The sequence below is a fragment of the Argentina anserina genome, chromosome 6 (genome assembly GCF_933775445.1).
Source record: "Argentina anserina chromosome 6, drPotAnse1.1, whole genome shotgun sequence".
NCBI classification, from domain to species: Eukaryota; Viridiplantae; Streptophyta; class Magnoliopsida; order Rosales; family Rosaceae; genus Argentina; species Argentina anserina.
The window spans coordinates 1,605,560-1,620,325 of NC_065877.1; the positions used below are offsets into that span (position 1 = coordinate 1,605,560).

Sequence of the window (14,766 nt, forward strand, 5' to 3'; positions counted from 1 at the left end):
TTGTTTGGAGAAATTATTCTACTGATATTAAGAAAGTCCTTTCCATATTGTTGAAAGGATCCTACCGATATTCGTGATTCGTGCTCTAACTCTACTCTATTTAGCAGCAATGACTCGTGCCACAGTAAAAGATGAGCATCAACTTCTGTTAAGCAAGAATTAATTTCACAAACAAGTAAACAAAAAAACAGAAAAATCTCATTCCATTATTGCAAAGCATGTCCCGATGCCAATGTGCAACAACACTAAATAGAAAATATTACACCAGACTAACCACCTAAGGCTTGTTATATTAGTGCTACTGCTTACGCATGCAACCCCCCATATTCTGCTACGGTAACACATCGACTATACATCCATCTTCTACAGGCTACCCAATATATGGCTAATGATACATGGCCGCCATATCTTGTTAGTACAAACTGAGTGAGAATTCTAGTATGTAAACAAACCAACCTTCTGTGGTTTAAGTGATGACGAAGATAACATTACTCAAAGCCGAATCAATATGACATCAGAAACCGCTCATCAATGTAGTATTGCCATTCGCTTGCTATCTACCACGCCATTGAAGTTAGTCTTGGTAAACCCAATCACAAGGTTAGATATGGTAAGTTAACGGCAGGCAGCAGTTGGCCTGCCACATCTGATACAAAATCCATAAGAATCACTGCTGGTTTCCGGAGTTTGACACATCCTGAGGAGCACGAGTCTTTACCTGATAAATCTTTTTGACCTGCCGTTCATGTGGTCCACCATATCCACCATTGGCACCTGATTCTTTGTTGATCCATTTTGGAGGTGGTGCTGGAAGAGCACCAGTGTTCTGCACAAAATGCTGATGTGGGTTTCTGGAGTATCCTGAATTTGGCATCGCTGTTTGCGCCACTACAGGAGACCTGGTTCTCACACTTTGTTCCATTGTTAAACTAGACATCCCAGTTCTCAAGTTGCAATATTGTTCTTGATATTGTACTCTGTCTTGTGTTCTAGAACTCTGCTCTTGGTATTGTGTTCTTTCTTGTGTCCTAAAATTTTGTCTGTCACCCTGACCATTTGGGTAAGGAGCTCTAGGCCTAGCCATGATGCCCCGAGGATTTAAGGAATTTCCATAATTCAGCTCTTCAATGAAACCCCTTTCATACCCAGACGGCCCAGCTGGTCTTGCTCTGTTCACTGGATAATTTCCAATGTAGTTTCCAGAAGAAGTTCGTACAGGCCGTGGTTGATCCCAAAATCCAGAGGATGCATTACTAGGTCTAAGATTTAGAGTGTTCTTGACAAGTCGATGAGCTGCTTCTCCCAATATAGGTCCAGCAATCGCTCCCGGTATTTGTGGCCTGTGAAATAAATGCATCACATTCAGAAACCATAGTCCATAATTGCTGATTGCCACTATGATATTAAAATGCTCACTGGTATCCCTAATTAAATCTTTGCTAAGCTGAATACATGACATCACAAATAACTTTTATTGACATCACAAATCTTATCACCGTTAATTGTACACTCACCTATCTCTGTTTTGGTAGCGCCGGGGACCATTGTCTTCATGCCATAATGCCGGGGGAGGTTTGATGTGCATAGGTTTTACAACCTGAAGATGTGTAAAAGAAATACTTAAACATACCCTGATTTATATTAAAAGAATAAGTAAAAGGCCTAGACAATAGAAGCATAATTCCTCATGGTTCTAAAGCAGTTTCAGTTTTTCAGTAAATTAACTACAGGTGTCACTAGGATGTCATGCTCTTCGACCAGACGAATATGGGCAGCAAAAGTTTAGTGATGTCTTCTGTACATGCAATATTTATATAATATTCACGTTGAAAGATCAAATATCCCAGAAGAACTAAATGTAATTATGATTGAATTAAATCGGCCGAAAACTAAAACGTATACAATAAAATAGCCTCTGTAACATGTACACAAGGAATGAGTGATATATATATGTATCATGCCACGAGTAATGAAAAGGAGTTCTCCAAGATTTGGGCTAGAAAATTGAAGTGAATAGTTGAATACAGATCCCACACACCTTTCTGGGCATGATCACACCCCTAGGAGGCTCCGGAATGTGTTTTTGCAATACAGGATTAAGATATGTGACATTTCTGCATGCCAAATATGCCCACCATGAGAACATATCTTTTTCAGAAAAACTCTGAAAGTATGGAGGTGAAAAAGGGCAGACATCATTAGTTGGAGGTATACTTACAAGACTTGGTTATGGTCTATGTTGGGAAAACCACGCATAGGGGATGGGATTACATTTCTGAATCCATTCCTCTCAGATAACCAAAGGAATCCATTCATTCCATTGCTGAATAATTTGAAACAATGAGTGGCATAAATGATGAGCTCCCGCAATGAAATGAGACCAATAAGTCAACATGCAAAAAGGTACGAAACCAACCTTAGGCTTGTATCTATTGGCCATGCAAATCTTTCATGCGGTGGACTCTGGTGATAAATATGGTAGTACAAATTAATTTGTGATGCCAAAGGATGAGAGAGATAGACGTAAAGCAAATCTAGCATCACGCTATTCCGAGCTTGTTCTTCTTCCTGCATATAACACAGGATGAGCACTCAAAAACATCTCATTATGGTCATGTGGGGGTTAAACTATGTTTCCAACCAGTTGTTGTACTAAGAATGTAAGTTAAAAGACTTCACATCTCTTGCAACATTAAAAACAAAATTCAACACAACAAAAGGCCAAACAAAATTCAACTTAATTAATTAGGAATTTGAAAATGGAATAAACATTTAAGAAACAAATGATAGGGGAAGGTTAAGTATGATCATTCATACTGTTAAAGTGCTTTCGAGCTTCCTTGTCTCAGCAAGCAATTTCTTCTCATCAATGAATGGCAACTTCGCTACACCCTGATATGCCATGTGCAAACCAGAAATGATACAGCTTCCATGGATTTAACCTCAAAAGGGAATATACACCCACACGAGCACATAAAAAAATAAAAATAAAGAGAAACTAGCAATTGTACACATGACCCATACCTGCCATGCAAAGCGCTTGCCATTCATGTCAATCTCAAAATCTGGAGTGGATGTCAAAAAGAAAGGAAGAAAAATCGTTAGATGAATGGCAAAAACTTAAAAGATCAAAATATTTTTAGGATCATTTAACTACCAGATGGGTAGAAATCACAAATGGGAGATGACGGATCAGTCATCAAATTTCTGTATTTTTCTGGAAGAGCACTACAACTGTAGCATTAAAAAAAATACTCAATCAAATTCAGCAACATATATGTATATCTGTGTGTGTGTGTAGAGAGAGAGAGAGAGAGAGAGAGAGAGAGAGAGAGAGAGAGAGACCTTGCAGCTGGTAAGGTTCCCATGAGCTGATCAAAGGGTTTAAATGGCTCTCCCGGGAAAAATGTTATTTCCAACTCATCAAGATCTACCAAATCAGAAGCAAAAGGAGCATAATGGTATGGGTAATACCTGAAACCCGTAAAAGAAAGATACAAGCATAGTTAGTGAAATCAAATATTAGAAAACTCAAGTGGCCAACCTAATATTTTCCGAAGTTTCAAAAATCAACCGAGTCCAAAAGTCAGATAGTTCCAAGTAATTGTAGATATGTATACATATCCTAGTTTTTCAACAATAAGATGAGTTACAAACTTAAACTACTTATGAAAAAGCATAACACTTTCCAATCCTCAAGCCAAACTAACCATTGCCATGAGCAGACCCCTTGATAGTAATATCGGCAGACCCAACATAAGCCTTCTACATATTTCAGAACCTGCAAAGAAAATTAGAAAATTTTGCATCAGATTATATAATATATGTATCACCATAGCCATGGAATTAGGATTATCATCAACAACATAACTGTACACACAATGTAATTCTCTGATCATTAAAACTATTTTTATTTGGGGACCTTACAGACTCTTTCGAATCAAGTAAAGGCAGATAAACCTGAGTACAAACAAAATACATACATCATCCAACTTTTGTCATCAAATTTAAGTTCTATAAAAAGAAATAGGTGCAAGATTATTAATTTACAACTCCCTATGAATTCATTATATTTACTCTGACTGTTCAGTTTTACAGATTCAAGTCAAGGTATATGTCCCCATCTAATGGAGCAATTCACCATTGCCCCATCAAGCCACACATACAACTGATTTTCTTTTATAGGAGGGAGAAACAAAAAAAAAATGAACATATTATTTTAGGTGAGGAAAACCCAAAACGCAGCATCTTTTGAATGTGAGCAGTGGAGCTACAGACCCACCCAACAGTGCCATCTTACAAGCTTCAGAGCAAATTTTCATTTTTATTTTTTGTGATTAAATGGTTTGAATAAATAACAAAGAGAAAAGGTAGCAAATACTGAAAGAATATTGCAACAGCCAAATAATCTTCAGAGTTGGCAGCACATTAGAGAACCTACCAAGTCTTTTTTAATTGTTTCAATCTCCTCTGGCTTTGATACTTGAAACTTCTCAGCATAATACCTTTCTGTATATCCAGGCTCCCCCAATTTAACCTGAAAACAAGGATTTGATTTTAAGAGAGAGAGAGAGAGAGAGAGAGAGTGTGTGTGTGTGTGTGTGTGTGATATTCGTATTTGATAGCATAGTTGCGGTGAAGCCACATACCTTGTCCACCACCTTTTCTACCACTGGAGTCAGTAGCTCTTCACAAGACTCTCTTCTATTTCTCTGTCTCTCTTCATTATTCTCAAAAGCCTGAAATATGATTTTCATCTCTTTATCAGTATTAACATTATTTGATGTCAAACGAACCATATACCAATTGAAAAAGAAAAAGCCTTTTATTTAGAAATGAAATAGATATATTAGAACTACTGTACATTATTATCCTACTATTTCTCTCAAATGGCTCCAAATGTAGACAGGACTAACATCTCCAGTAGAAGAGTTAGCATGTAATTATGAGAAAAAAAAATTAAAATTTTCACATTTGAATGTTTCCTCTAGTGACTAGCTCACAATTATTATGTCACTAGATTAAGTGTCCAAATAGTAGAGATGATCTTAGGTAACTTGCCTTGTCCTACAAAAATGGTCAACTACAGTATTTATATAGACACCATATACAAATCGTTGTTAAGCCAAAAATCTGACCCACTACAAGAGCCAATAATTTTCATATTTAAATTCCGTCATAGCCGGATAATCCGCAGAACACTTGAAGAGAGTGAACTACTATACTAGTCTAAACTGGACTAAACAAAATAATACTAGGAAACAGTGAAAATGTAATGAGAGGAATATTCTCTTTATCATGCTTAAATTGGTCCTTGACTGCAGCTTCATCAAGCTCCAGACTTCTGGTAGACTTAAAAACAAAGGATATTACAAGTAACAGATAAGCACAATACCTGCTGAATTCGAGCCCGTTTTTGAAAAATTTGGCGCTCATGGACAGCAACAGACTGGATAAAATGCTCTACTTTATCTAACAATACCTGTGTAAGTAATTTGAATGCATTGGTGAATTCATATTAGTGTCTGTGACTGATATCATTCATACATTATAAAAAATTATAAAAGAAAATGAGCACCAGACTAATTCACATCATTAAAAAATTATCATATACTAAGAGAACGGGTAAAGAGTAATTTACCTCACCCGCATCAGTGAGATAGCCACCCATAGCAGAAAATTCTCTTCTATAAATATGCATCAATAAATTAATTGCACCCTGCGGAAGTAAACAGTTCTCACTTAAACCAAATAAAGAAGGAAAGGAAAAGTGAAATCTCACAAAAAAGACAATGTTCACCAATCATGTGATTTGATGAAGTGAAGATTATATCAACTTTAACAGTACATCCTGAGTGTTAAAGTTGTATGAAATCAATAACTTCAGAATTTCTAGAAAACAGCTGTCAGACTGACTGATATAATCACATACCTCCCTTATCTCCAATGTTGGCATATGTGGAAGAAAATCATTGCCAACAAAAAAGCACATAAACACGAAATCATCGACTATCCTTTCAAAATTAAGCTGAAAAGGAGGATTGGGTATGTCCAGCTCATATTCCAAATACTCACGCAATACCCATATGTGGAGAAACTGTGCAGACAAAAAATCAGCTTAGAAAGAATACATAGTAAAAGATAAATTATTAGAATGTAGCAATGAATGTAACTGGCAGGATGTCATGCTACCAACCTGATACTTCTTCTGGTGAATTGGAGTATCATTGGCCGCACCATCATCACCACCACGACATTCAGCTGCCAGATGACCACCTTGTCCACAAAGAAAACATTTTTCCTGTTGACCTGGAGGAGTAATTACCTGTATAACAATAAAGCCACGGATAAGATTAACCACAACTTTACCAGGACAATTAAGAAATAATAAGTGACTGACCTCTCTTAATATTGAGAAATGAACCTCATGTGTAGCTAAGGCAAGCATGATTAGATCTGCATCCTGATTATTATTATCCAAGTGCAAACTTTAGAACTATAACAAATCATGCCAAGGGCATTACCAAATGGCAGCCCTTTCAATAGCACAAAGAGCAATACACAATAAAGAAGAATATCAGCAGCAAAGGTAGGAAGACTTAAATTGCACACACTCACCAGACCATAAAGACAATGCCGAGTGTTGGGATCAAAACCCACTTGATTGCGTTGCAACCGGATGTATGACATTATTTTGTGTTCTCCCTCCCCAGGTACATTGGCATCAGAAAGAATAACCTTAAAATAATCACCCAATGCAGGCCCATAAATAAATTTAGAGAGACAAAGTCCCCTGAAAACCAGAAGTACATGGTAAAAATAAAAAGAACCGATTACTCCTCTTTCAAGACTCATCAATCTTGACCGGAATAAGGGAAGGTGATTAGTACAAAAAATCCAAACCAACCTTCGTACACCGCCAACCTCGGTCGCTGTTTAATTTACTTTGAATAAAATATTGAAGTGCTACTGAGAGCACCGCCATAAATTGAGTGCCTGGAGTAATAACATTTGAATCTGAAGTTTCACATTTCTCTTTAGGAACCAATGACTCTCCCTCCATCTCAAATTCTTTCTTTAGTCTTTCTTCTTCAGCTTCCTAACAAATCAGATGTTATGTCACTGCCTGGTTGATTAAAATAAATATAAGAAAAGACCATGCACACCAAATTAGAACTCACCGCCTCAGCCGCATCTTTTGCAGCTCTGAAACGTCGACTGCGTTGCTGATTCATTTTTGCTCTTGGTGCAACCCCATCTGCATGATTCGATAAATTACAATACTGACTTCACTCCAATGGAGATTAAACTCACAGTTTACAAGTCTAACAGAATTTTTACCAATTGCCATAAAAAGAAGCTTTCTTGGGCGAACCAGATTGAAGAGATGATCAATGTAGTCAAATATTGACTTGAATACGTCCTCATAAGTAACAGGGGCAGGCTGCACATACAGAAAGTAACAAGTCGTCAGAATTCAACTTGGATCAAAGGTATCATCATGTAAAGTCATCTAAAGCACGCCATACCAGTTAACAACGAAACCTTGTATCCCCAGCCCTCCCACCAAAAAAGCAAAAGAAACATCAAATTCAAGTATGATCAAGATCAACAAACACTTAACCACACTTAACAAATGAGCTCCAGTTAGCATCCCCTGCACATTTGCTATGTTGCTTGCAAATCCAAGCAATCAAATTTTATTTCTAAAACTAACCAGCATCTATAATCTTCAATCATCCAGCACCATACACACACATATATAGAAACAAAAAACTAGAAATCGTACAAGTAATTGAGAACAAAAAAACTAGCAACACCGCCAAAGTTCAACGACCAAATTTCCATCACAGCCCTTAAACTCCAGCTCTTATGAACACAAAAAGCGATCCCACAAGCTCAAACAACACAATCAAACGCTTACCTCAATCTCTCAGTCCCTAACACATTAGCTACATTGTTCACAAAACAAAGTAACGAAATCTTATCGCTAAAACTAATCAAACATCTACGAAACTTCAATCAGGCACACAAAAAATAGCTAATCACCATCAAACTACAACAAAAACAAACAATAATTCACAACAAAAATAGCAACACGGCCGAATCAACGGCCCTGATTTCAATTCCGACTCGAATTCCAGCTATTTTGACCGCCAAGACCAATCTTTCCAAGCTCAAATACTCAAAGAACCAACAACGATTATCAGATAACTAAAAACGAAGCAGAAGAATTCATACTCTGCCGTCGGGATGAAAACAAGGATGGATAATGCCGTTCATATCGAGGTAGAGATTATCGAACTCGAACCCGTTAGGGTTTGGCCTCGAAACGTCGATCGGTCTCGGCGCGCCGTCGGGGTCCTCCCCGGGGTGCTCCTCCACCACGTCGGCAATCGAGAGCGGGTAGCGATCCGCCAGCCAGCGGTAGAACGCGGGGACGCCCATCGGAACGCTGTCGTTTCGTCTTCGGCGGCGACTCGCCGGACGGTGACTCGGTGAGTTCCGAGTTTTGAGGGAGAAATTGGGAGAGAGAGAGAGAGATAGGGAGGAGGTGTTCGAGATCTGCGCGGAATTCTCTCTGGTGGCGCTAATATGGAAATAATTGATGGGACGATAATGCCCTTAACTTGGGGTTAAAATACCTGGGAGGTCCCTGCAATTCTTATTCTGGGACTATTTTGTAGGTCTGTATTACGGGTCGGAATTGGGTTTGAATTATTGTTTGGCCTAGTAGGGGGGGGGGGAAGAAAATGTGGATAAGGACTTTGAAAAACACATAAATAATAAATGTAACCAAAAGAACTACGATAAATAAATGAATTGGGTTTCGGAAAAAAAATTGTAGATATGAATAATCAATATTAGGTCATGTTATGTCAAACCGTCAATACATATAATTTGAATAAGCATTGTTATCTGACATTATTTAACTATCATTTTAACTATACGAGATAATCATATATGCATATGTTGAATGAATTTTCGTGATATACTACAACCAAAGTGAAGAGATCAATGTAGGCAGATGTATTGATATGAACACTTCATCATTCATAATAGGGTACACTAGCTCAAATGGGTGCAAAAAGGCGATGAAAATATGCTGAATTCGTTGATCTAAAGAAAGCACACCAGCCACACCGGCTATATTTAGCTCATTCGATTGAGTGTGTTGTGAGTGCAATTTAGCATGCCTACACATTTGCTATATTGACAACCAAACTAGGCCGTCAAACTAATCAAATTTTAATATCCGTCATAGTTGTCACGCTCTTTATTTGTGAATCACTGAATCTTCATGTGTCTCAAAAAGTTGTATATTTGGAAATGAAATTATGATGATTTGGTTATATATCCACAATATGCATGTACCTATATCCACACCTAATCTGTCCTCGTCTTTGATATTATGATGGTGATGGTGATGGTTACTTGCATGTATGAGGCATTGGAGATAACTAAACAAAGACAAGACGATTGTAAATGGCTACAGAAATTTAGTTTTGATCGAACACTAGTGATTGAATACAGATATATGGCATAGCCACACTTAAGTGGGTTTTTATGTGCATGCAACACCCCTAATCGCAACTTAAAGTGTTGCGGTTGCTCAAATTTCAAATAGGGCATATAATTACATTAATTAACTCATATTTAGATCAAATGAAAATGAATGTGGCATTTGTAAACTTGTTTGTTAATTTGTGCTCGAATCCATTTTGATTCACCTAGATCCACTCTTAACTCTGGCTTAAGATTATCACGATGTGAAAAAATGGGAAATATATATATGATCAATTGTTAACATTAACCAGACATGTTATCTTACGTGATCAACTGTTATATATTAGTAATATTACATCCTCTGTTTTTTTTAATGAATATATTACAGCCTCTGTTGGAGTATGGAGATTGTACATGACTGCATAACATGTCTATGTCCATCCTTGAAATATTCAAGGACGTTTAACAATAACATAGTGGACAAGAATTTCAAACCCAAATCATTTGTCACCATCAATACAATTTCAAACAAATGCCTCAATTGATGACTAATTATGTATTTTATATTGCCACATGATGAAGTCTGTGGGTGGAGGCTATGTATTGAGATGTCTAGTACGTATTGACCGGGATACACAGAATAAGCACATCACATGATTACACTTATAGTGGATCGTGCCTTTCTATATGGCATTACACTGAAATAGTCATCCACATAGAGACATGCAAGTGATGAAAACAAAAGAAAGTTAGAGAGACTAATAGAAGAGCCAACAAATTGTTACAAACAAGATATAACATACTTAAAAAAAAAATTTACACATTATACATAGATTAATGGACAAATACTTAATATCGTACTGCTTGATTTGTAATAGTAACTCATATTCGTTATGAGATTCACAATCGAATACATAACTACAATAATTTTCTAGCATAATAGAAGTTTTTCGAAGAATATGAGAGGTTTAATTAGAAGTTATGCAAGAATTCATGGGAGGATCCGAAAGCTCTAGCAGTTATAACACACTCACCGAAGATAAATTAATCGTAGCATTTCAGTTGTTTAGCGAATAAAAAAAAACTCAAACAGTCATACATACCCCTATGTTTTTATCTTTTATGTAATTTCCAAGGAGAGAATGAATTGCAAAGCAGCCGGTGGATGAAGGGCGATAATATTCGTCAATATAGAACACAGTGAGTCCACAAACATCATTTGAATCTCCGAAGTCTCTCACTTTTGTCTTTCGCTTATTCTTCTTCTTATAGGGCCAACCAGCTTTTGGTTTCAACTCTCAAACAGGTTATAACTTCACAAAGACTCCTTCTTTCTTTCTCTCATTTCAGTTCATTCATACATTCCTGACGAAACCATTTGCATTCTCTGAATAGCCCCACTAAGGTTTGATATCATTTTCGCTTTCTTTCTTTCATTTGTGATATGTTTGGATTCATATGTCAACCAACTTCTGAGTCGAATGTTAGTTGATGGGTGTTACATGATCGTGGGCGTGAATTTGGTAGTGTAGATTGTTGCTGATTTGAAGTTTTGATTGATTGAATTGTCAGCTTTCGCATTTGCTGATTGTATCCAGAAAGATGGACTCAGTAGCTTAAAGTTTTGAACTTTGTTGTCAAGAGTCAGAAAAGATCATTACTTTGTTGTTTAGTATTTTTCAATTTTGGTTTTGCAGAAAGAACTTGCATTTTTTGTGTAGCTGATTATTGAGCTCTTGATTTGAGTGACAGTTTTCTGATCAAGATGGTGGAAGAGAAGGCCTGGATTGCGAAAGATGTTACTGAAGTAAGTCCATTTTCGATTTATTGACTCTGAGGTTTTTGGTGTTTCCGAGCATTAAGTTAAATGGGGAGAGCTGATTGCATAAAAAAAAATCGTGGTGGGTGTTTCTTTGGTGTTTCCAGTTGGTTGGCAACACACCATTGGTGTATCTCAACCATCTTGTAGATGGTTGTGTCGCGAAAGTTGCTGCTAAGCTGGAGATGATGGAGCCTTGCTCCAGCGTCAAGGATAGGTACAAACAACTTCTGTACATTGGAATATCTGTTAGATTTGTGCTACTACTTTGGAGCTGTTTCATTGTTATCTAATTTTCATTAAGATGTGCTTTCTTTGTATGTAAGTTCTGAAGGTGAACCTTTTTCTGTATAAGTTGAATCAATTCCATGTCTCCAGGAGAATTCTAATGTCCTAGGTCTATGCAGTCGAGTAAAAGCATAGATTGGTCAGTATTTTTCTTTTATTAATAATCATATGGGGACTTTGTTCATTGTAGGATTGGATATAGTATGATCACAGATGCTGAGGAGAAGGGTCTTATTAAGGCTGGTGAGGTTAGTATACACATCTTCCTATGCTTTGTTAATCCAAGTGGACAAGTATTTGATATGCTTATGTTTGAAAACATGAGTTGTCTTTTACTACTTGGTATCTGATATCATGATTACGGCTTTTTTTTTTGCCTGCAATTTGTCATGAGTTCTTGTTATATATTCATCTCTAACATGGTTTAGATATTAATTGTTCAATCTCTACTTTACAAATCACACGCATGGGGTGGGACATCCAAATTTATATAGTACTGCTAAGTTCTAACTGAAAATAGTAGGTAGGAAAATGAATAAACATTCCATGCACTGTAGCATTCAACAAAACTGCACTGCTCCCCCCTTTTCCTGCAATCACCTAAGTGAGATATCTATTATTTGATCAAGTTCTTCTTGTTTCATGTTGTAGAGTGTCCTTGTCGAGCCTACAAGTGGGAATACTGGCATAGGATTGGCTTTTATGGCAGCTGCAAAGGGTTACAAGCTAATAATTACCATGCCTGCTTCCATGAGTCTCGAAAGACGAACCATTCTTCGAGGTTTCGGAGCAGAACTTGTTCTCACAGATCCCGCCAAAGGCATGAAAGGTGCTGTTCAGAAGGCACAAGAGATAGTGGATAAGACACCCAATGCTTATATGCTTCAGCAATTTGAGAACCCTGCCAACCCTAAGGTTTAATTCGTGCCATTTTCATGAGACTAGGACATGCTCCCTGAATAGATTGATGGACAGAAATATCTTGTCTTTCTAGGTTCATTATGAAACTACTGGACCAGAAATATGGAGAGGCACTGCTGGTAAAGTAGATGCCTTTGTTTCTGGCATAGGGACCGGAGGTACCATAACAGGTGCTGGGAAATACCTCAAAGAGCAAAATCCTGATGTCAAGGTTGGCATTGCACATATAGAGCAGGATGTATTACATAGCTAACAAAAGCTTTTCATATTACTGAAATTCCTTTTCTCTTTCTTTCATTTATAGCTCTATGGTGTAGAACCAGTTGAAAGTGCCGTCTTGTCTGGAGGGCGACCTGGTGAGTGATGATAACCTTCCTATGCCAATTGCAATGTGTTTTATTTAAAAGTGACGCTATTATTGGGGCTGGAGCTCTTTAATTATTTAGAGTCTAATAACCAAAATAGTGGGCTCAAAACCCTGAATATTTTAATGCTTCTGGGATCTGCTCATGTTTGCTCCTGTAACCGGCCCCTCAGAATTAGAAATACTGAAACAGAAAGGCTCCAACATGTCCACAACATGCTAAGACAATTCGAGTGATGGTTTGATATCTGAATCCCAGTTATAGCATCAGTGCTAAGCATAAGCTATTTGCAAGATTTGCGTAATTTGATCGTATTCTGCTGCTATATAATATCAGGCCCACACAAGATTCAAGGAATTGGTGCTGGCTTCATCCCTGGAGTTTTAGATGTCAACCTAATTGATGAAGTTATCCAAGTACGCCTCTTAACTCTTCCTTTAAATAGCTTATGCACTTCTGCGATGTCATATATGACATAATACTGAAACACATATATAGACAAGAGTTGGTTCCTGTTCTTTCTAAACAATACTCTTTGCCATAAAAGCCATCAAATCATAGAAAATCTTCATGCTGGGCTCCTCAGTTCTTCTTTAGACTGTGAAGTGCATGCCTTTCAGTTTGGGTGCCATATATGTGGGAATTTCTAGAAGCAAATATAAGATTATCTGCTTGTGGGAGTTCCTTACGGTTTCTTGTTTGTGAATAACCATTTTACTTCAACAATAAAATCATGAACTTACTGTGTAGTTAAGCTGCAGCTCTCATACTTTGGAGCTGCAGGCTTTTATTTTAGAGTTAAGACTGAAACAGATATTTCTCCTCTTGCAGATATCAAGTGAAGAAGCTATTGAAACAGCTAAGCGTCTAGCATTGAAGGAAGGTTTGTTGGTAAGTTGAAAATAATAAAGGACATGTTTGAATGAGGGACTTTTCAGTCCTTTTAGAATGTTATTGATCTTTTGCTGAACTTATAATCTCAATATGGCGTTCTTTGGTTGCTTTCCATCATTGACCTCTTTCGTCATAATTTATGTTTGTCATATATTTCAGGTAGGGATATCATCTGGTGCTGCGGCTGCAGCTGCAATTGAGATTGCAAGGAGGCCAGCAAACGCTGGAAAGCTCATTGTTGTAAGTAATACTAACAGTTGAAACAAATGTTTGACAACTCAGCTGCTTCTTCTAGTAATTTGCATTTATAAAGCTCACATTACTGTCGTTTTCTTTTGCCAAGTCAATCGTACACTGATTTAAAGATAATCAGCAATTGAGCTTGACTGTGTATACACAAACCTACACATTACTTTAAAGTCTTTTCCCTTGAGTTCGAGAAGTCTTCTTAGCCAAAGAAACTATCGGCCAGTATTGTTTTTGCTGTTCCTGTAGTTGCATAGACCATTTGTCATTTGGTCTAAGGAAAACTCAAATTCCTACAGAGTTTGTATGAATGATAGGAATTCTAGCTTCAATGAATCAGTGGTGACCATATCACTTGTTAATAGGTCAACTAAACAAGTAACATTTTCATTTGCAAACTGTTCACAGGTTGTCTTCCCCAGCTTTGGAGAGCGCTACCTCTCGTCTGTGTTGTTTGAATCTGTGAAGCGGGAGGCAGAGAACATGGTTTTCGAACCCTGAAATGCTCACTTTCAAAAGGGATTACAATAGTGCATGGTGTGAAGCTGGTGGCCAAATCCACAAAAGTATCACAGTCGAAGAGTGCTTTTAGTTCAAGTCTTTGCTTACCAACATTAGTCTCAATAAGTATCATGAAATAATGTACGCGATTCGCGGATTTCAAACAGTGTATTGAAACACTATTCATGTAAGAATCCGGAACACTATTCAAACAAAGTACGTTAG

At 37.4% G+C, this 14,766-nt stretch overlaps 2 protein-coding genes across 6 annotated transcripts; one reads left to right on the top strand and one right to left on the bottom strand.

Annotated features, from left to right (window-relative positions):
- Positions 1–221: 221 nt before the first annotated feature.
- Positions 222–8,542, bottom strand: LOC126797637 (5'-3' exoribonuclease 4). The gene is made up of 22 exons (XM_050524314.1): positions 8,242–8,542; positions 7,342–7,444; positions 7,182–7,258; positions 6,908–7,099; positions 6,619–6,738; positions 6,401–6,463; positions 6,197–6,325; positions 5,933–6,097; positions 5,642–5,719; positions 5,396–5,482; positions 4,650–4,739; positions 4,442–4,537; positions 3,711–3,781; positions 3,346–3,474; positions 3,158–3,234; positions 3,025–3,065; positions 2,818–2,892; positions 2,417–2,568; positions 2,219–2,323; positions 2,039–2,114; positions 1,515–1,597; positions 222–1,340 (listed from the first exon to the last, which is right to left on the bottom strand). Exons 1-22 carry the CDS (start codon positions 8,446–8,448, stop codon positions 668–670), a joined length of 2,889 nt encoding a protein of 962 aa, XP_050380271.1. The 5' UTR covers positions 8,449–8,542; the 3' UTR covers positions 222–667.
- Positions 8,543–10,674: 2,132 nt separating this feature from the next.
- On the top strand, positions 10,675–14,680 carry LOC126800973 (cysteine synthase). Of its 5 annotated transcripts, none has more exons than XM_050528403.1 (11): positions 10,675–10,707; positions 11,260–11,314; positions 11,434–11,543; positions 11,805–11,862; positions 12,266–12,529; positions 12,609–12,746; positions 12,840–12,891; positions 13,237–13,316; positions 13,732–13,791; positions 13,954–14,034; positions 14,449–14,680. In XM_050528403.1, the coding sequence occupies exons 2-11, from the start codon at positions 11,273–11,275 to the stop codon at positions 14,539–14,541; spliced, it is 978 nt and encodes a 325-aa protein (XP_050384360.1). In that variant the 5' UTR covers positions 10,675–10,707; positions 11,260–11,272; the 3' UTR covers positions 14,542–14,680. The 5 variants fall into 5 exon arrangements, with proteins under 5 accessions (XP_050384360.1, XP_050384362.1, XP_050384361.1 ...); XM_050528405.1 differs by lacking the exon at positions 10,675–10,707 and adding an exon at positions 10,713–10,813; XM_050528404.1 differs by lacking the exon at positions 10,675–10,707 and adding an exon at positions 10,802–10,912.
- Positions 14,681–14,766: the final 86 nt, after the last annotated feature.

What these genes read in the sequence shown, in the direction of transcription:
- LOC126797637 (XM_050524314.1), bottom strand. Translation starts at nt 8,448, where the DNA reads ATGGGCGTCCCCGCGTTCTACCGCTGGCTGGCGGATCGCTACCCGCTC. An exon ending in CAACATTGGAGATAAGGGAG is followed by an intron (nt 5,720 to 5,932) that starts GTATGTGATTAT and finishes TTACTTCCGCAG; the next exon opens with GGTGCAATTAATTTATTGAT. An exon ending in GTGTGATCATGCCCAGAAAG is followed by an intron (nt 1,598 to 2,038) that starts GTGTGTGGGATC and finishes ACACATCTTCAG; the next exon opens with GTTGTAAAACCTATGCACAT.
- LOC126800973 (XM_050528403.1), top strand. Translation starts at nt 11,273, where the DNA reads ATGGTGGAAGAGAAGGCCTGGATTGCGAAAGATGTTACTGAA. An exon ending in GTCTTATTAAGGCTGGTGAG is followed by an intron (nt 11,863 to 12,265) that starts GTTAGTATACAC and finishes TTCATGTTGTAG; the next exon opens with AGTGTCCTTGTCGAGCCTAC. An exon ending in TAATTGATGAAGTTATCCAA is followed by an intron (nt 13,317 to 13,731) that starts GTACGCCTCTTA and finishes CTCCTCTTGCAG; the next exon opens with ATATCAAGTGAAGAAGCTAT.